Consider the following 21,115-nt stretch of genomic DNA (forward strand, 5'->3'; position numbering starts at 1 on the left):
GAAATATTTTGGCTGGCGTTCGCCACTTTGTCTATCAAAAATTTTAATTAAAAGTCGAAATAAGGCTGAAAACATAGCTTTAAAATGTCCCAAAATTTGACATCTTCACCCACAAGAAACGGCAATACTATCCCAAACCAGTATTTGCATTAATGACAGCTGTCACTGCTGTCAGAAATTACTGTCAGCCGGCACGGATAGGACTTGGAATACACTTGACAGCTGCATGCACTTTTTGGTGAGGTTTATGCAATAGAAAACAATGGAGAGATGCGGTAAATTCGGGCCGCTGTTAGGTGTTATTTCGGTCGGAAACGTCTACTGTAAATTTCTAGTAATTACTCCACTTAGACTTTTGTATGTTTTCATTCAACATTTCATTGAATTCCGCAGGTTTATGCGGCCCGAAACGCAGAAATCCTCACATGTCATGAAATCAAGTTGAAGCAGATAATTCCGCAGCCCGGATGGCTTGAATTCGATCCGAATGAACTATGGGCGAATGTGGTGGAGTGCATGGAAGTGGGGTTTTGTCACTCTGGGTGATTTTCGGCATTTTAAGAGGATGTGTCTCGTTGCAGGTCTCATGTCGGAATCTGATTATCCTCGACATTGATCCAGGCGATATCCTGGCCGTGGGCATTTCAAACCAGAGAGGATCCTGCCTGCTGTGGAATAAGAGGACCGGGAACCCGCTTTGTAATATAATCGGTGTGTGAGTCAGTCCCTATTGCGTTGAAATTAATGTCTTCCCAATTAGAACAAATATTTCATCACCAGAGCTCAGAACTTCAATTCTGGCAAAATTTTGACCTTTGACCATCATTGTCAGGACTTTTTCCGCCTTTCCATGTCATTTTCTTGTTCTCCCTTTGCAATTCTTCCAGCATGGACTGACACAAGGACATCATCGGTGGTGAAAAATCTCTTATCCTCGCTTCGTGGAAAGATCAATTACCTCAAATCCGTTTGCGGTCTTCCCATCAGTACGTGCTTTAGTGCAATAAAGCTGAAATGGTTGCAGGAGAACGTGCCATCGATCAATCAAGGCCTCTACGACAGAAACTGCTGCTTTGGGACCCTCGACTCGTGGATTCTTTGGGTAAAACTTTTCTAAAATAGATTGATGCCTTTGCAGCTCTTGAAGATGCCTTTGAAGAACTTAACAGGTGGGACCGATGAGGGCAAGCACGCCACGGATGTTACGAACGCCGCATACACGATGCTGATGAACTTGGAGCAACGAACATGGGATCCGAAGCTATGCGCGTTCTTCCAGACCCCATCTTACGTTTTACCTGAAATCAAATCCTGTTCCGAAATCTATGGATTTGTACGGGACGGACCACTTCGCGGAGTGCCAATCGCCAGCGTGAGTACTCAAACAAGACCTCCCTCCAACCAACCAACCCATTTGTAATTTAGAAACATTTTAAACAGATCATGGGCGACCAACCAGCCGCACTGCTCGGCCAATTGTGCATCAAACCACAAAAGGGGACATGCACGCTCGACGAAGGGTGCTATATTCTTTTCAATACCGGCCAGGAGATCATCGATTCGGACAACGGACTTTTGAGCACGGTAGCCTTCCAGTTGGGATCCAAGCAGAAAACCTTTTACTGTTTAGAAGGAGCAGTACCAAATGCCGGCGCGGCTGTGACGTGGTTGAAGGAAAGTCTCTATTTGAACGTTGAACTGAAAGAGAGCAACGAATCGTCGGGCATTTTCAACACGTTCGCCGGGAACTCAACCATGGCCTCATCCGATTATTCTAGTCCAGTTTTCGCGAATAGCTCAACGGGCGAACCCACGGCTGTGGCGACGGCCAACGCTAAACGTGGTGATGTGGTATTTGTTCCGGCTTTTTCGGGATTATACTCACCGTTTTGGAAGCATGATGCAAGGGGGTAAGGCTTGTTTTTTGTTTCTTGCTGAGAATCGTTTCGTTGTCTAACGTTCAGAGTTTTTATTTCGTCGATTTCGCGCTCATCTGAATTCTTTCGTATACACGGTGAGGCAATTGAACTGCAACCAACTTCAGACTGCTACAATTTTCAAACTGTTCATGACAGCGCGATCAAATTTTGACTCATGAACGATAATTTTATTGTTCACAAATGTCTCAAACGATTTGCCTTTGGTGAGAAGAAAAAAACTTCGGTGATGGAATTCAAACGCGATAGTGTGATTGCTTTATATTTAGATGGAGCTATTGTTAGAGCCCTACAGCACCTAAACGTTAATAAATCATTTGTTTCTCGAATCATACCTCGTTACAAAGGTACTGGTAGCATTGCAAAATGCTATGGAGGTGGTCAGAAAAAATCGGCAACATCGTCAGAAATGATTCGTAAAGTGAAGAAGAGAATTGAACGAAATCCACGTCGCAGTGGCAGAAAAAAGGCTACTGAGCTTGACATATCCGTTCGAAGTGTGCAAAGAATATTGGAAAATGAGCTTAAACTGAAGCCTTTGAAGTTCCAAAATCACACGATCTTACACCGCAACAGAAAAAGTAAGAGTGGAACGAACCAAGGAATTGCTTGATGGGGCCGAAAGCGGTGAATTGCTGAATTTGATTTTTTTCCGATGAAGCCCCATTTACGATTGAGCAGTTTGTAAACAAACAAAATGACCGAATTTACTTGTCAGAGAGATCTGCCGAAAATTTACACCTTCGAATGTCCACCAGAAAGCAAGCACCTCCGATGGTGATGGTGTGGGCTGCCATAACCGCCGATGGACGCTCTCCGCTTCTATTTCTAGACCGCGGCGTCAAGATAAATGCAACAATCTAGCGCGAAACTGCTTTGAAGGCAAAATTAAAGCCCTGGACAGACAAACATTTCGGTCGTAGACCAAGGACATTTCAACAAGACTAGGCACAGTCTCACAAAGCACACGTCAACCAAGAATGGTTAAAAAAACAACGTTCCACACTTCATTTTCAGCACAGAATGTTGACAACTTCTCTGGATGCAAATCCGATGGACTTTTCTGTCTGGGGTATTTTGAAGGAGAATCATCATCTCACGCAAGCGCTTCGTCGGGAATGGGCCAAAATACCACAGAACCCCTTGCGGGTAGCATGTAATGCATTCATGTGCTGTCTTAGGGCCATTATTTGCGCCAAAGGTGGACATCTCGAAAATTACTAATACATTGTTAAATTTCAAGTAATTCTGTGAAATTGCTAGCCATTTTTGGGCTGAATGCATGGTATTATCGGAATACTTTTGGCTGACCCTAAAGTTTACGGTACGCCCTTCTTCTGATCTGGTCTGGTCGCCCGTAAGTCCAAAATAATTGTGAAATGGGGAAAGTGTCTAACTCCAACCTCAAATACAACAAAGGACTATTGCAGACTTCATAGCGAAGTCGCGCCTCACGTTGGTCCCGTGGCAGTTTGGAAAACTCTAAAAGAGTCATCGAATCTCTATCACATGCGAAAGGTTAAAGCACTGATGTTAAAGCCAAAATATTATGAAATTATGGCAAATTTTGCGGACTATCATCAGACGAATAAGGTAAAATAAACTCCAATATGCACCCTTTATATTTTCACTTTTTTATGGTTAAATTGTACCATGGCATGCTGGTCCCAAGCCCAGCTAAAGAAAGAGGGTTTGGAACAACGTACTTTGTACTATCCTTAGTAAAACAAAAATTAAATGCTGAGATCAGGGAAAGGGATAAAGTACAATTGGAATTATTCCACTACCTGATCTCTCTTGGTGACCAAGTGATGGCCAAACAAATGCATCCAAGGTCGTTAACACCAGGATGATCGGATCGAGTATCAAGCCGAGGGAAAATGCTAGGGCGTCCACCTCAGTTGACGCGACAGGACGGGCCCCGGAGAAGATTATGGCTCAGTGACTGGCGTTGACAGGCAGTATGGCTTCCGTACTGGCAGGTCCACCGACAATGCTTTTATATATGTGAAGAACTTTGTTGTCCGTTGTCATAGCAAGTACGTCCTTGGAAACGAATGTCGAAACTTTGTGAGTGTGGTTGCCAGGAATTAGCTCTGTGGAAGAGCTATTTCCATGGTAGAAAAGCATTCGTCTAAGGTGTCAACGGGCGGTGTGGATGAATGTGGAGCGCGGCTGCCCGCAAGGATCTCCATTTATACGGAACCCGATGATGGATGAACTGTTGGGTGAGCTTTCTACCGTAGCTGAATGTGTTGCCTACGCGGATGATCTCCCCATTCTTGTTGAGTCGACTTGAGCTTGTGTAGGGGGGTACTGATTACATGTCCATCGTTACACGTGGTCTCTAAAAGTCGATGTCGCGGTCCCAACGCGTGCTCAAGCCACGGTTAACTAAATTGGGGTGTATGTTGAGGCGTGTGATGAGGTATGAATGCATAAATGTGGAACTCTTCCTGGCATGTTCTAAAACGGGTCCCCTATGTTGTATGACTTTGTGATGACGGCACACGACGGGAAACTGGATTGGTTTTATGTCCTTTGTGTTTCCATAATCTTCTCCGTAATCTAGACGACATGGGCGTCCACGTGGTAAACGATGTTTATGATTTTAAACTGTGACTTTCTACCAGTGATACGCTAATGAATACGACGCACGTGTTGCCTTCCCTCGACGGAGGGAGTTCCTCGACGCTGCTTCACTAGCAGTATGATGGGCATATGACCATAGTGGTCGTGGGGGACAGCTACCAGTCTTGTGTTTTTTGTGACATCTTACCTGTTGTACGCAGAGCGATAATTGACAGGTGGAAAGGTTTAGTGCGTCTCCGTCCGAGCTAATTCCAGTCAACCCGTTGGGGAGTGCCATCCCCACGTACTCGAGGAGGGCGATCAAATCCGAGTCGGCAACGGACTCATCTGGAGTCGCTCTTGCTATGAAGCATCAATGGATATTATCTGGTACCATGGGAATCGGAATGACCCTCTGAGCCCGGTTACTTGCGGTTGGCCCCCGTGTGGGAGTTTCATGGTGGTTGTGGTTATGCCTATGTCGCGGGTAGAGCTCCTTGGAGCTCAAGCGTGGAGATGCGTCGTACAACTCGGGTGCTTTACCCCTTAGTGAAAATTTTTTGAACGCATTCCTGACAACCGTATTAAAAAATCGTTGAAATAACCCCGAATCGAGCCGGATTCTTGTTATGGACACTGTCACACAGGACGTTCAGTGGCCTATACCATGTTTTATGCAGATGACATTTTTCTAGCGTCCAATAGTAAAAATCATCTTGAGCAACTTGTCCAAAAATGGAATGATCGCCTTATGCAACACGGTCTCAGATTGAATCTGAATAAAACTGAATGTCAATGGTAGTGATCTGGCCAGAACTGAGCGATTTAAATATCTCGGGTCAATGCTATCAGCCAATGGAGAACTGCATTGTCAAATTGCTCCACGCATTAGCACAAACTGGATAGAGTGGTGTCCCACAACTCAAATAAATAGTACGAAACCATTCGACCGCTGTAACAACCGCTAATGCCTCTTTCTCAATCTGAGTTTACTTGTGTTTGGTTGCGATAAACTACGTGGCATGTGGATATTTGATACTGGCGCTTGTATGTTCGTTTGCATCAATTGTTGAGGAATAGTGTTTGTGACTGGGATTCGAACCCAGGGTAACAAGATCGACAGGCTGGCGCTCAACCATCTTCTCCACCGCATGCTTGTAGTGCTCGTCGGTCTGAATTGGAATCTTACACTCAAATTTGAATCACAGATGTTATCTAACTGTAATCCCAATTTTTTTCTAGCTTGCTGCTTGGAATCAATTCCAACACAACATCTGAAAATATCTTCCATGCGGCCTATGAGGCAACATGTTATCAGGCTCGTGATCTTCTACATTCATTTCATTGTGATACAAAAACATGGACGCCATTAACCAAACTGATAGTGGGCGGAGAGTTTAGTGAAAACGCTTATTTACTACAATTGTTGGCAGACATAACGGGGCTAGTAATTGGTATGTATTTGTATTACAAAAACGGGCACGGAGAGATATATTCTAAAAGCATTTTATTTTTCTAGAACGTCCCCAAACTACTTCGCCGTCGTGCTTAGGTGTCATGCTAGCCGCGGGCACTGCTGTTGGCGTGATATCATTAGAGAATTCTTTGAGCATGTACATACCGCCATCGGATATATTTCATCCTACAACAACGATAAATAGTAATTGAAATGTTAAATCTGTTCCTTTGAAACTTTAATCGTTTTTATTATAGGACGTGAAATCTTACACCGTCGCTGGGAATACGCCATCAAGAAATGCATAAATTGGGACAATTTCGAGAACTTTGACGAAGAACTGGCGACATTTACCCAACAAGAAAAAAATCCGTATTTATCTGTACACAATTCCATTCCAGGAGGATTATTTTTAACAACTTCTTTTGTACTTTTAATTATTGCGAGATTTTTACAAAGTAGTAACATTTCGTAGGAAATGACGAAGAAATTGGCTTTGTGCAGACTATAAAACTCTAGAAACAGAAACCTCGGCAAAAGAGCATTAAGAAAATTAGTGATTGTTGCAGATATTTATACAATGTATTCGATAGGACGACGGAATGAGATTAGGGGATGAAAATAAACGTAGAACAAAAATAATTACTGTACACTAAGCGTACATAAGTAGCGTAGAGTGCATTTTTTATGTACGATAGGATTATGTGAAAGTAATGCAATGTTCGTTATGATGATGATATTGGATGTACAAATTTTTATGTCTAGTCAGTTTTAAAGTAGTGAAACAGTAAATATTGTTTGAAAAACATATTGAGTCGCATTTTAATTTATCTTCGAGCGAGCGCTGAAACAGTTTTATGAAAAAATGCCCTCGGAAACTACAAAAGAAAGGATAATGTTAAGAGACAGACAATTTAGGAGAGATCTGTAATAATGGTGAGTAATTACCATTCCAAAGTCAATTTTCACGATTTTATTTGTTGATTACCTCACGTCGGCTGGTTCCTACGTCTCGGGTCTCATTAGGTTTTTCCAAAGTTTTATTATTAATAAAACGGGATGGAATAATTGTAACCTGATCCATAGTATTTAAAGAAGAATATATTTGACTAAATTATTGCCCGTTTAATTTGTATGCCTGTGAAATGAGTTCTGTTGAAAAATATGGCTGACTACGGGTTTAAATGTAACTTAACGTTGCAGCTTCTCTGGAATGGGAACAGCTTCAAAGAAGAAAACTTTGGACAAAATATCCATTTTCACTGCCTACGCCCGCCTCTCTTTCTCACATCCTTCGAAACGTAACAAAAAAATCCCGATCTAAGGAAAAATAATATCGATGATGGCTTCCGGATTTCCTTTTTCATGCAAAGCACAGGAGGGACATAATAGCCACATTGCTCCCAACGGCAATATGCAGAATTGGGATAGGCATTAATTATAAAATAAAATAGTACGAGTTCCGCAAATTAAATGTTCCGATTTCCTATTGAAAATTGTTCAGGGTTTGTTTCCACAGGAGACCACAAAAGGCTACAGTCTGCAGACACTTTTAGATGCCGCTGTAATACTAATAATAATCGTTGGCACAACAATCCATATTGGATCAGGACCTTGAAGTGTGTTAGAGCACTTCATTCAAGACCGTAACGGTACACTAGACTGTAGGAGACAATGTGGTCAGCATTGCGCTCGCCCGAGATTATTACCCTGATTTGACTCAGGTACTCATTTACAGCTGAGTCGACTGGTATCCGACGTCAAATCACGATACAAATCCCTCTGCCAACAGCGAGATTTGAACCGCGACCTTCCGTACGACAACCTTGTGCTCTAACCACTCAGCTATCCGGATACTTCGCTGTAATACTGGGAGACCATAAAGCATCAAGCCTCAACGTTACACCAAACAGAGCCTTTAAGTTGGTTCTTAAGTCGAGGCCAGACATATTGGAAGAGTTGTTTCAAGCATACTTGGTGGGTGGGATCTTTCACGAGACATGAAAACGTGAAAAACATCGGAAAGGAGGAATCGTTAAGCAGGTGGCAACAACGGTGGGAATGGGCGGAAAACGGTCAATGGATCAGATTGAATCCCAGCATCACAGTGTGGACACTGAGAATGCATGGTGAGATAAGCTAAGATCTCACGCAGTTTCTCACGGGACATGGCGGATACCGTAAATACCTCTACAGGTTTAAACTGGACAGCTCAACTGTCCCACCTGCGACGGTATTCCGGAGTATCCGAAGCATGTTTTCTTCCATTGTCCTAGATTCGGAGGAAAGGATGAGTCTATAAGAGACATTGGGAGTACCGGCAAGTATAATTAAGAAAATGCTTGCGTGACAGGAGAACTGGAATGCAGTTATCGACATGGTGAGGTAGACTTAGTACAGGTTGAGAGATGGAAAGGAGGCGAGAAAGGCGCAGTTGCGAGTGCAATCGATGGGCGAAGGGAGAGGTGATTTCTCGCAAAAGAGGACAAGAGTTAGGGGTGCTTTTAGTGTGTAAAAACTCCACACCTCGGGCACATGTGTACCAGTGCCTTTGGAAGATTTTCACCCCCGAAAAAAAGTAATGACTGGTGTGTGTAGTTAATGGCCTGGAAGCTTTACAAAATGGAAGTCTGGTTTACGGAAGTGATCCTATCATTGAAACCACCGACTTGGATTCAAATGGGCACATCTAAAGAATGCATCGAATTCGGCTAACTGAAGCCAAATGGAGAGGTACTTCGCGACGACTATTGTTCCCATTTCTTTGGTTGCTTCTTGTCAAGAACTAGCCGGAGTAAAGACAACTCTGGCATGCCTTTGATGATAGACTCAAGGAGATGATTGTCTCCGTGAGTATCTCACAGAGCTCCCTACTGCACCCATTATTGAGGAACATCACATACGAAGATGATTTCGGATAAACTCGCGGAACCGAAACACAAAGCAATTCTCACGAACATTAGAAATGGCATCGTCCACTTTTCAGTTGGCTAATATGTGGAACTGATGATAGACGAGGTAGACAGGTTTTAGGGATATCGAATTAGTGGACCGCGCCGCAAAACCGGGATGTCTGGAGTTCTTTACTAAGGAAGGCCTAGACCGGATACCAGTTGTTTCGCCGTTGATGTTGATGATTATAGACACAACCCTCATCTCTAAGCAGTTTTTACTGTGTGGCCCAGAGAAGTAAGGTGGGATAATGTTACGTTACCCAGATTTCAGGAAAAAGGAAGTGGTTCTACTCAGGCCCGGCAATGTCCAATGTGTCCAGAAAGTAGACATACAAATGAAATAGCTGAAAGTATAATAGAGAGGTCCGCATAATGTCCATCCCGGGCTCGGGTTTTCTGCCTGCAGCTCTGGACGTGCCTGTGCAGTATTACGCGATTATCGAGATGATGCAGTGCTTTCGACCAAAAATAAAAGGAAAAGGCTTATAATCAATAGTGCCGTGTTATGCACCAACGGAGACTTAATACGTAGAGGAAATGAGCAACTAAATGCGGTTCAGGAGAACCTTCTTAAAGTAGACATTGCAACCGTGATGGAAAATTTGAATGCCGAGATGAGCTCTGATCACATCTTGCTCGAACATATGATGGATAAACATGGTCTATGGGTCTGTTGTGATAACGGTGAGAGGTTTGCAACTTTTACCACCTCGTCGGTGGTGGAATATTGTTCGAGCACAGAGCCTGCAATAAGGTCAGTTGGGTGGCAATGCACCTCTAATTAGATCTACTACATTGCGATTAGTAGTTGATTTTGGAGTTGTTTTCCAAATGTGCAAAATGAGAGAGGCGGCTACATCGGTCTCGAGCAAGACCGTCACTTGCTGGTCGCCTCCCTTTGCTTCCGAATCTTTTCGTAGGGTTGGGAAGGTACCCCAAAGCTCAACACGAATTGCTTACGAAACTCGACTAAAACTATCTTGCTTATCGGACGGGAGACATGCTGACAGCTCGTCGAAGAATATTGATCAGCACGGGATCACCCTCAAAAATGTTTTTGTATCTAATGCAAATAAGGTTGTTGTCCACGTTCCGAAAGGGCGCCTTAGATCTGGCTAACTCCTGGTATATGGAAGTGGATCGAAGTAATTTGAAGGCTTTAATTGCCACTGTGAGTGGGGGCGAACGTGAGGTGCTTGAGCTCCGGTATACGGAAAATCTTGGAAAATCAAGGATAGCGTGCGCCGTGACAAAATGGAATTCATTATTGCGTTGGATAGGCAGAAGCTGCTAATTACATGATATATTGCATCAAGAAAGAATTTGCTGGTGGTCGCAAGCCTCTAGATAGTCTTGTAAGGACCGTTACCGGTAGACTAGTAACCCACAAGGAACAGCAGCTTAGGAGATGGAGGGAAAATGCCACCACCGTGCCTAACCATATAATACCTGATGAAGTTCTACTTTTTGTGGATGAAACATGCAGACACGCACTACCTAAAACATAAGGGAAATCATCTCGCCCATCAATCCTTCTAAGCGAAGCAAACCCGCAGTGCTTGACTAGTCATCGTAGCTCAAGCTCTATCTGTAGAACTACTTTTTCTACACATCCACAAATATTGGGAATCTGAGACCTTTTACAGAGAGTGAGAGAGTCAAGAATCTGAAAAATAGCACCCGATTTAATTGTGACAATTATAGTGGCATTTACGTGCTCTCTGCTGTCGCAAATAGAATAGATAAAGTTGTCCTGAAATCCATCAAGGAATATCTTGAAGGTAGATCGACAGAGAGCCGGCTTCTTTCTGCTCTAGACCCTTTTGCATTGACCACATCAACAGCCTGCGGATCATTTTGGAGCAGTGCGTGGGATTCAAATATCCGCTTCACCTGTTCTTCATCGATTTCAAGAAAGCGAGAAACTAATGTCTATTATCAAGCATAATGACGCAAAATGCCAAATTGAAGATAGACATCAGCAAAACCAAGTTTGTCAGCCTGATTGGCCATCTTACTATTCCTATCTTCATTAATGGGCATATGGCAAGGCGTTGATTAATATACATCTAGGAAGCGTCGTTTCTATCGTTTGCAATACATTATGCTAAGATGGCCGACGAATGAATCACTTCAGGCAAATATAGTACAGAACAGTGAAGGAGGAATGCAAGTGTCTCGGGAAGTCCTGGGGGGAGTTGGAGCGTATTGTGGAAAATCGTGAATGATGACGCGTAACTGCAAGTAATGGTCTATGCCCGATCAAGGGATCAATGGAAACCGTATATTACACTCGAAGCAATTCATTCTTTTTTTGGATAAAATGGTTGATTAAGAAATTATCAAGTGAGATAATCCGCCGGGTCAACTTGTATATCCTCCGTAAAACTGCTAAAGACCTAGAAATGTCGAAATACATTTTTAGGGCTTGGTTGAACATCTGAGCTAAAACCTAAATTATTTCGTTCCTCAAGGCCTTTTTATTTTAAGTATGCATGATCTGGTAGCACCAATATTGAGGCGCCCTTCTAAAAACGGTCGCCGGAGCCATTAGTTTGTGATTGATCCGGTGTCATTCTCCTCGACAGATATCATCTGCTTACAATACCTAATTCGTTGGTTTGAGGGAGTTTACAACTGTTTAGATCAAAAATTTCAAGAAGAACATCTCAACCCACTTTCTATATAGTGATGGAAGAATATGGATCAGAATCGGAACATCACCACGATTATCCAAATACAATTCAAGGTGAAGTTACATTCCATGGTGGCAAAAAGAATAGGTTGCTCTAATAATTCTCTTGCCACCCCAATGTTCGAACCTATCATTATCAATGCAGAACCACTTCCGGGGTAAACGATCCGTTTAACATATGTACTCATTCTCAGAGGAGCAAAGTAGATGCTCTGATGTCCCATCTTCTCAAAAAATATACAAAAATAGTAAGTAAATTTCGTAACGACATGCCAGCCACAGAACATTTGCCGAATACTAAAAGTCATTCTTCCTCAGCAAACCTCCAATTAAAGTCTAAACATGTGAATTTCCAAAATTTGAAAAAGTCACGGTTGATGCGGAACGTGTTGACTTTAAATGACCGATGTTCGCTTCTGGCTACTGCTATATATTTAGGTCCAAAGTCGGCAGGTTTGTCATTCATTCGAATCTGACTATTGCGTGTGTGGAGTTTAAAATTGAAAGTAGAAAAATATTCAGAATGAAGTTCTTAGTTGTCGTCTTGTTGGGTGCTGCTCTTGGTGTCGATAGTGTAAGTCCAGATTGTGTTAAGTGACTTGTGGACATTTAGAAGAACAAGGATCCTCTCCTCCGTGATATCCCTACAGCCTCAGAATCATAGAACGCTTCTGATTTCAGGCAACTCTTCCACCGAATGAAGGCATTGAAGCATTCAGGGCCTTGTCTATGAACTGCATGGCCCAAGTTCATGCCACTGATGGTAATATTCTGTTATAAATATGTGAGTTCAGTCCAAGAGTTTTTATTATTCTCCTTACAGCGGATTTCGACAGTATTGTAAACAATTCGCCTAATCCTACACGTCAAGGAAAGTGCTTACGGAGCTGCCTGATGAGGACTTTCGACTTGGTAGGAGGAACATACAAAATCTAGAGTCACAATATTGATCTCTTTTCTTTTGATCTTGTCTTCTACATAAACAGCAAAAGGAGGATGGAACTTTAAACGTTCCAAGACTGATGAATTTAGCTGACACGTTCTCTAGTGGAAATCCACAGAAGATTAAAACTGCTGAAGAGATTGGAGTTAAGTGCTCAGATGCCGCAGATGGACAGAGGAATCCATGCGAAATGGCGTACTTGTATGATAAATGCATGAGACATGAAATCAAAGCTCGTCGCTTAGACATTCAGTATTAAAGGATTAACCTATAAAAGGAGAATCAGTTTGGGGTGACTTATCCTGTAATAGTTTTGTAAGTTATTTTGTAAGATTCGGACCAAATAAAACTCTACATGTGAGAAAATACGATTCAAAGAATTTTCTACTTCTCTTTACCTAAGAACGTCAAGAGGCTACCTGACCCGGGTGAAAGAGGAGAAAAGAAAATGTAATTGCATATAGTCGAAGCAAATGACGAGTAACTGCATGTTTAGCCGTTACTGAATAAAAATCTAGGGCAAATATGATCGTGGCAATTATTAATTTCAATAGATCAACTAATCTAGTATGATAGTGACCCCATATAGGATGGAAGTTGAAAATTTGGATTCCCAAAATTATCGCTTTTTCTCAGCAAACAACTTGAGCTGAAAGAGCAGGAGCAGATCTACAATGACAGAGTTCTGGAAACACTTAATTCTCCTCTGTTGTTGAAGGTATGCCATCCGGAATTAAGCGTGAATCGGTTTTCAGTGTAAAATAGACTAAGTAGCTTGCATTACTATAATCTTGTTCAAAAATATTAACTTCAGAACAGGACGAGAAAACTTGCTATGACCACATATTATGAGAGGCAAAATGAATTTGAGGTCCAGTGCGAATAACTGGCGGAAATCGTCTCACTTGGTTACTGACCCAGTAACCAGACCGTCCCAAATAAATAATATATATATATACAGGGTGCGGCAGCATGACTTCCTTTTTTCAAAACTCAATAAAAACTATTGTATGCATCGGAAAATATTTATTTATTTTTTAAAATGAAGGTACATGTCTAAAGTTTTTATTTACATTGTTTTGAAGATCAAATCTGTTAGGTGACGTCCCCCATTCTTCATACATTGCGTAAACCGATTTCTGGCGTTTGTCATGACTCTTGTTAGCATAGCAGGTGTTATGTTGGCAATTTCTTCTTGGATGTTGATCTTCAAATCTTGTAGGGTTCTTGGACGGTTCACATAAACACGGGATTTCAAAAAACCCCATAGAAAAAAATCACAAGGGGACAGATCGGGAGAGCGTGCTGGCCATTCCAAATCGGCTCTAATTGAGATAAGGCGCTCTGGAAAGTGTTCCCTCAAAACAGCCATCGATGCTCTTGAAATGTGTGCTGTTGCACCGTCTTGTTGGAACCAAGTGTCCCCCAAATCCAAATTTTCTAGCCGTGGGAAAAAAAAATTCTGTAGCATGTTTACATACCGGTCCGAAGTCACTGTCACTGTAACCCCATTTTCCTCAAAAAACCAGGGACCAATAATTCCAGCTGAGGAAATTGCACACCACACTGTGATTTTGGGTGAATGCAAAGACTTTTGATGCAATTCTCGAGGGTTGGTGTCAGCCCAGTAGCGCATGTTTTGTTTGTTATCTGACCCACACAAATGAAAATGGGCTTCATCGCTAAAAAAAACAATAGCACCCTCGGGAACGACATCAAGAAGAAGCTCACACGCGTTCATCCGAGAATTAAAGTCACGTTCTGAAAGTTCCTGCACTATCGCCATCTTATAGGGATGAAAATGAAGATCATCAAGAAGAATTCTTCTCACAGAACGATCGGATAGTCCAAGGGCAGATGCGTGTTTGCGCGCAGAACGCCTTGACGATCGCAACATTGACGCTCTCACTGCTTCAATGTTCTCAGGTGATCTAACGGGCCGAGGGACTCCAGTTCTTCCTTTTGTCGCACTTGCGGTTTGTCTGAATGTAGTGACCCATGTAATAATTGATTTGCGGTCTGGGACGGGAGCCAACGGGGCTAAATTAAAGCGATTCCGAAATGCACGCTGTGCTGCAATAACCGAACATCCGCTTGAAAAGTAAACCTCAACGGCAAAGGCACGCTCCTCACTATTCCAACGCATGATGGCGACTGAACCGTGTCGGGACAAAACTTTACAGTGTCCCCTCTTGAACGAGACCACTAGCGCTCCGCTATGACATGAACTAACTGAGTGGCGCGCATTTTAAAAAAGGAAGTTATGCTGCCGCACCCTGTATATATATATATAATATAATATAATATTTTACGTCTGAATGACTTGAGGTTGAAGACTTTAGCGATTCATGTAGGTAGGGAATGCATGAAATACACAAAAAATGAACTTTTTTACCAGATTTTTGATTCTTGCTGCACCGAAGATTAGTTAAGCATTTTTCGAAGTGCACACTAAAAACGGCCTTCCGATGCTCCCTCAGTTATGGATTGACTATTTGCCTGCCAAAGAAGAACTCAAAACCTCCCCGCAGAGATGTTCCATGGCACGGTTGCCTAGTCAGGCAAATAAAGCAAATTTCTAGGGCATCCTGGCTCACCGTTTGGAACCTCTTTCTATACATAAACTTATTCTCATGTTTTTAAACGAGTTGGTAGCATTCAGAAGCCTTACACGGGGCTGTATCGTGTTGTTTGCCGTTAAGGCGAGGAAAAATTTGGGTCCGTTGATCAACTGAAACTTGCACATCTGGAGGCGACGGAGGATGTAAAATCACTCAATCGGAACAATGTCTAGGGGCATTTCACCACAGTTCCAGAGATTATTCAGTAACGAACCTCTCCTTTCTCTTTCTCATGTCGACTCGAGAGTTTCAGAAGAATCAAGTTTCAGCGACCCAACCGTGATTAAATTGAAGCAGACGGAAGGGGAGAACGTGTAAATTTCTTTAGCTTACATGGTTCACCAGAAAAAGTACAACATCTGATATCCAGCGAAGAAAGAGAACCCGCTGATAGGCTATGAAGGCAAAGCGAGGCATTCGAATTGAATAGTATCAGTGCCAAGAACCAGGATAATCCCATTGTCTTCTGGGAGGTCGCCACCTGACCTGAGGGACTTCCCACAGCGACGCCATCTCTCTGGTGCCCTGGATGATAGTGATGGATATTGGACAGGAGCGGAGTGAAGGTGTTGATGTGTGCCTACGACTTAATGATATTGTTGTCAGGGATATTTCCCTCCATTATGTGTGAGATCACGGATTGAGAAATCATTGAGAAAGGTATGTGTGTGGGCTGGCAGATGCTGTCTCGGCACTATTGCAACCAAAATGGATCTGCTACCATTTACTACCAAGGCAAGGGTACTCGAATTCCCTTCCAAAGGTAAATGTACAAACATTGACACTTTCTTTTAAATTAATTATCGAATCGTGATTTAAATTGAAGGCTTAACATAGGACTGAGAAAGTAGCCCCTTACATCTGCAAAAGAACATTTGCAAGAAAGTGGGTGTTCGGTCAAGGATGGTTTCTGGATGTACAAAGCTGTGGTCCATCCCATCATAATGTACGTTTCTGTTGTATGGTGGCAGGATTCAAAGAACCGCGTGTGCAAGTGTTATTGGGGCTTTGCAGTCACGCTGTGGCGTGCATTACGTGAATACGGATGCTGTTCAGCGAAACTTTACGCTATAGCAATAGTTCAGGGGTTGTCACACACAAGCCGAACTTCCAAGAGGAATTTCACTGAGGACTTTGATCAAAAATGGTCTGTGGAGTCGGAGCGGGGGTTTTCTCGGATACACACAATGTAGCTTAGTCGTACCGTCTTCCAGGATTCCTCCGCTTATTCTAGCTGGAGATACTGGCGATACGGAAGTCTGTCGATGGCTGGAGCATGACCCGAACCTCAAGCCTAACATAGTCGTTCACCGACAGTCAAGCGTCAATTAACTCTTTATATTCAATGATGACATACTCCAGGCTGATAAGGCAATGCAGAAACGAGTGAGAATCTGTGCGAAACGCCCAAAGTCACACTCCTCTGAGTTTCCGGTCACAGAAATGTAGAAGAGAATCTGTCTCTTGACAGCGCCTCGGTGGACGCAGTTGGCGTCTCACTGGCGACTATCAACGATGAAATCTACTCGCACTTCTTAAAAGTCAGTGGCTTCAGGTGAAGAAGGCTCACCATCGAGTCGAACCAGGCTGCGAACACTATGTGTGTGTGTGTATGGTGGGGGAGAAGCTACAGCTTCTGAGCACTCAGGCCGTGTTGGCCCATTGTACTCGCCTCCCCCGTCTAACGGAATATTCCGGATTTGTTAACGTATCGCAGGATTTCCGTTAGTGGATTTGATGCTACCCGTCGCAATTGGTGGACATCGGCACCAAAGATCTGATGCCTGATGCGTCCATAGGCGAGGCATTCACATAGGAAATGCTCCGTGGATTCCGCTTCCTCATTACAGGAGGGACACGTATCATCTTCGGTAATTCCTATTCTGAACATATGCCCAGCTAGTGAATTATGGCCTGTCAGAATGCGCACAATTCACCTGCAAGTCCTCCTGCTTTTCGACAGGATAAATTTTGCGGTACGTATGTTGGGTTCTGGCAGGAAAAGTTTGGTGTGTCGAGCAGCATTTAAGCTCTGCCACCTGTCATTATGGGAAACTTGTTCCCAGTTTTTGAAAACAGATTTAGCCAATGCTACTGATACCCCAATTGCTGGCTCCGGTCCCGGCGTAGGGGAGATTGACCCCTCTTTCGCTAAAGAGTCCGAGATTTCATTTCCCTCTATGCTACAGTGACCAGGTACCCAGAGCGGTTCCACCGTATTGAATCTAGACACAGAGTTCAAACGGCTTCTGCATTCCTGAACGATTTTCGAGGTGATCAAAGGACTGCTCAATGTCCTCAGTGCAGCTTGACTGTCACTGCAGATTGCGATGCGCCTGCCCTTAACCGCTCGTCAATCACCCAGTTTGCCACCCTTAGGATCGTATAAACTTCGGCTTGAAAAACCGTTGCATATTGTCCCAAAGGAAAAGTCCACTTCTCGTTTATATTCGAGAGGTAGACTCCGGCTCCAGAACCCTCTTCTGTTGTTGAGCCATCGGTGTAGAAGACTTCCGTATATCCCGCTACGCATTCCTCTGGGTCTTCCCAGTCCTCTCTACGCTTCAGGGTAATTTCATATCTTCTACCAAACAGATGTATGGGGGCACGAGAAGCGGAACACTAAGTAAACAATTCCTTGAGGACCTGAAAGTGAGGGAACTGCTGCTATCCTTGGTGAATTCTACGGGCCGGCTCTGAAGATCTGGATTCTGCTCCCCTTGCTCTTCCCACATCTTAGATGTTCTTAGCAATGAACCGGCGTACCAGACTCCTAATTGGACTCCTCGCTGATTCCTACCTACTTACCTTGGCGATCATGCAATTGGTAGCCCTTTTTCATCCGATCCGATCCGCTGTTATGCGATAGGAGACCAAGTTAAAGATTTTCTTCCACAGCGAGCCTGCAAATTACAACTAATTATCGGCAACAACGGAGCATAGACGTGACTGACGTGGTATGCGCCATTCGGGGACATAGAGAAATAACATGCAGGTCTACCAAATATCAAATATTCTTGTCAGTTTACTTCCAAATACTAATACACCGAATCATGTAAAAGTTAATCCATTTGTAAATGACTTAGCAGACACCCACCTTAAAGGTATAGAAAAATAACTCAATTCTACAATTCCAGTCGCGCTTTTATCGTCTAATCTTCGAGCAGCCTCTAAGCATCGAACATTGTCCTCCTAATTTTAGCTTTCGTTAGCTGCAATTATCTCCTCATAGTAAGGTCGACAGTCGATCTTAACATCCAATTTTGCACATAACAGAAATACACCCGACAGTTTACGGTGAATTGAGTAGATCTCCTCAGGCGGTGGGCGTAGTCGATGCGCTAGCATAGTAGGCACGAGGTGGGCGATCCGTTTCGTCGTGTTCTAGTAAAAGAAAACTCGATTAGTGGAGAACCCAATAAAAGGAAGGTAGCAACCGCCTCTCACCTGTTTGCCGAAATCGAACTCGCCTGGATAGCAGAACATTTCCCCTAGAATCATAACGGCGTCAACGTGCGCATCTTGCATCTGTTTTGACTCGTATCCGGTTAGAAACCCGATGTCCCTTGAATAATCCAAAACCTTCTGGCGATCATCATTGATAGCTGCAACAATCACTTTGCGATATTTCTTGATGAAGTCGCGCGTGTAAAACCGCGTTGAGCCGAAGTCGATGAGCATGAGTTTCTGGGAGTTTTTGTCGTAGAGGAAGTTCGACCAGTTGGGATCGGTCTGCATGCACTGCAGTTCGAAAAGTTCACGCAGGCACAGTTTCAGGACTGATGTTCCGATGAATTTGCGGTCGTCGTAGCTGCAGGGGTGTTGAGAGATTGTAAGGATTGATAAGTGGAAAAGCATCAATTCAGACAAACCTCATAGCGAAACATTTGTCTAAAGGCAAACCGGGGACTAGTTCGGTAGTTAGGACGTTCGATGTGCAGAGATCTTTAAGGACTTTCGGGACATAGTACTCCGGACTGTTAGCAATCATTTCACCGAATTTCTCTGTGTATTCGGCTTCGCGTAAGTAGTCAACTTCCCAATTCAATTCGCGCTTGGCTACCTGCAGACAAAATCGGATAAAATGCACAACTCCAGAGCGTGCTTGAGAGATTTTCGCACCTGAACTAAGTTGTCGATGTAAAATCCTGCGGGAAACACATCCCAAACTTTCAGCATTCCTATCAGATTGTCGATATCACTTTCGATGCTTTTTGCAACGCCTGGATATTGGATTTTAATGGCGAGCTCGGTCCCGTCTAGTGCCACGGCGCGATGGACCTGTGGGATAAAGTCGGATCTGAACAAATTCACTTGAGGGGATGACTTCAGGGGTTTACTTGTCCTATACTAGCCGCCGCGAACGGTTTTTGATCGAATTCCTTGAATTTTTTTCGCCAGTCAGCCCCCAGTTGGTTCACCATGACTCGCTCCACTTGCCAGTCGGGCATGTAGTCCGCCGCCTGCCGAACCCTCTCAAATGCCTTCACCAATTCCGGGGAAATTATGTTTGAATCTTGAATGCTCAATATCTGGCCTAGTTTCAACGCTGCTCCGCGCACTTTACAGAGAGTGTCGACAATACGCTGCGCGTTTGCTGGACTCAAAAGTGCCTCTCGCATGTCTTTCGCGCCACCGAGACCCAATGCTCCCTTTGTTAACTCACTTACGGTTCCTAGTCCGAGCCCAGCGAACAGGGAACCGAACGATGCCATTCGACCAATTCTGGACGATGGCACCTTTCTTTGCTTGGCAACCTCACTTAAGTTGGGAAGCTGAGCTGACCCGGGTGGGGGCGGAGATGAGGCAGGCGTTTCCCTAGACTTTGAAATGGTACCCAGTACTCCTTTGTAGTAAGACTCGTCTCTGGAGGCGGAGTCTTCGTCATGCTTTGCGATTTGTGGGTTGGAGGGAGGTTCCGAGGCACTTGTTTCCGGCTCAACTTGTTTCTGCTTTGTGTCTTTCAGTCTGAGACTCACTTTACGATTTTTATTGTGCTGGGAAAGGAGTTGCTCGAGTTCCTTGAGTGTTATGGAAGATATATCCAAATTGGAAGGGTCCAAACTGCCTGGACTAGGCGGCTCCTGCTCAGGAGGAGCTTTCACTTCACCCTAATGGAACTTCATATTAAAAGTATATTTTATCTGAAAATATAGGGAAATTACCCGATTATCTGACGTCCTCAGTTTGGCATTCGACAGCTGTTTAACTCCTTCAACGACTACGGAAGTCCTTTCGTAACTTTCTTTGACTAAATTCAGAAGATTTTCAAACTCCTTCCCTGGATTCGATGCCACTTGATTAACGCATTTTTTAGTACTTTCTAAATTGCTCTCAACGACTTCCTTGAAACTAGAATTTGCCCACAACCTTTGCAAGTTAGCAGCGTTTTCCTTCCTCGACGCGTCCACCAGGATTTGAAATCCGCGCAAAATACCCCGAATATCTTGACCGCGAGACATCAGATCGTGTTTTAATTCTGCTCTAAACAATGATGACGAGAAACTATGATTTAATTTTTGGTGGGGGTTATCAAGAACTAATTGCTATCATGCACTTTCAGATTTACGGCAAGGACGACATCGACTCGAAGCTCGGGAATTTCGTAATTTGTGTGGAAGGACCAGTCAAGAAACAGCCGATGTCAAACTCTGTTTGGTAGAATTGAGGTTAATCAGCTGCGATTGACAGAATGATTTGAATTGAATCTTACAGCGGTTGACAGAGCAAACTTAACAGTGTATGCAAGAAGACACTAGTCGCCGTTAAAATTCGTTAGAAAATTGCGAGGAAAACAGTTTCGGTGATTTCTAATTCCAATAGAAAAAAATAGTTTCAAAATTCTTATTAGTAATTTCTGCTGAGAAAATGAGAGTCGTTTGATCGGGCTTGTGTGCTGTTGTTTAGCCGTGTTTGATTAACGATTTATTTACCTGTA

The 21,115-nt window shown here is 43.5% G+C and overlaps 3 protein-coding genes across 3 annotated transcripts; 2 read left to right on the plus strand and 1 right to left on the minus strand.

The window, feature by feature from the left end:
• The first annotated feature begins 173 nt into the window (after nt 1-173).
• On the plus strand, nt 174-6,729 carry LOC119655893 (glycerol kinase). Its single transcript, XM_038062039.1, has 9 exons — nt 174-334; nt 394-522; nt 582-711; nt 888-1,102; nt 1,160-1,372; nt 1,441-1,910; nt 5,751-5,962; nt 6,028-6,168; nt 6,222-6,729. Exons 1-9 carry the CDS (start codon nt 263-265, stop codon nt 6,437-6,439), a joined length of 1,800 nt encoding a protein of 599 aa, XP_037917967.1. The 5' UTR covers nt 174-262; the 3' UTR covers nt 6,440-6,729.
• A 5,248-nt stretch (nt 6,730-11,977) lies between these two features.
• Nucleotides 11,978-12,909, plus strand: LOC119655545 (general odorant-binding protein 28a-like). Its single transcript, XM_038061460.1, has 4 exons — nt 11,978-12,187; nt 12,295-12,376; nt 12,437-12,525; nt 12,600-12,909. Exons 1-4 carry the CDS (start codon nt 12,020-12,022, stop codon nt 12,813-12,815), a joined length of 555 nt encoding a protein of 184 aa, XP_037917388.1. The 5' UTR covers nt 11,978-12,019; the 3' UTR covers nt 12,816-12,909.
• Nucleotides 12,910-18,173: 5,264 nt separating this feature from the next.
• Nucleotides 18,174-20,843, minus strand: LOC119655455 (atypical kinase COQ8B, mitochondrial). Its single transcript, XM_038061355.1, has 7 exons — nt 20,735-20,843; nt 20,343-20,682; nt 19,518-20,288; nt 19,300-19,458; nt 19,050-19,240; nt 18,625-18,988; nt 18,174-18,561 (listed from the first exon to the last, which is right to left on the minus strand). Exons 2-7 carry the CDS (start codon nt 20,637-20,639, stop codon nt 18,376-18,378), a joined length of 1,968 nt encoding a protein of 655 aa, XP_037917283.1. The 5' UTR covers nt 20,640-20,682; nt 20,735-20,843; the 3' UTR covers nt 18,174-18,375.
• Between the last annotated feature and the right edge of the window lie 272 nt (nt 20,844-21,115).

This window comes from Hermetia illucens, chromosome 4, assembly GCF_905115235.1.
Source record: "Hermetia illucens chromosome 4, iHerIll2.2.curated.20191125, whole genome shotgun sequence".
Lineage (NCBI taxonomy): Eukaryota > Metazoa > Arthropoda > Insecta > Diptera > Stratiomyidae > Hermetia > Hermetia illucens.

What these genes read in the sequence shown, in the direction of transcription:
- LOC119655455 (XM_038061355.1), bottom strand. Translation starts at nt 20,639, where the DNA reads ATGTCTCGCGGTCAAGATATTCGGGGTATTTTGCGCGGATTTCAAATC. An exon ending in GACAAATGTTTCGCTATGAG is followed by an intron (nt 18,989 to 19,049) that starts GTTTGTCTGAAT and finishes ACACCCCTGCAG; the next exon opens with CTACGACGACCGCAAATTCA. An exon ending in AGTTCGATTTCGGCAAACAG is followed by an intron (nt 18,562 to 18,624) that starts GTGAGAGGCGGT and finishes TTCTTTTACTAG; the next exon opens with AACACGACGAAACGGATCGC.
- LOC119655545 (XM_038061460.1), top strand. Translation starts at nt 12,020, where the DNA reads ATGTTCGCTTCTGGCTACTGCTATATATTTAGGTCCAAAGTCGGCAGG. An exon ending in CCAAGTTCATGCCACTGATG is followed by an intron (nt 12,377 to 12,436) that starts GTAATATTCTGT and finishes TTCTCCTTACAG; the next exon opens with CGGATTTCGACAGTATTGTA. An exon ending in TGATGAGGACTTTCGACTTG is followed by an intron (nt 12,526 to 12,599) that starts GTAGGAGGAACA and finishes CTACATAAACAG; the next exon opens with CAAAAGGAGGATGGAACTTT.
- LOC119655893 (XM_038062039.1), top strand. Translation starts at nt 263, where the DNA reads ATGGAGAGATGCGGTAAATTCGGGCCGCTGTTAGGTGTTATTTCGGTC. An exon ending in TGGAAGCATGATGCAAGGGG is followed by an intron (nt 1,911 to 5,750) that starts GTAAGGCTTGTT and finishes ATTTTTTTCTAG; the next exon opens with CTTGCTGCTTGGAATCAATT. An exon ending in TCCTACAACAACGATAAATA is followed by an intron (nt 6,169 to 6,221) that starts GTAATTGAAATG and finishes TTTTTATTATAG; the next exon opens with GACGTGAAATCTTACACCGT.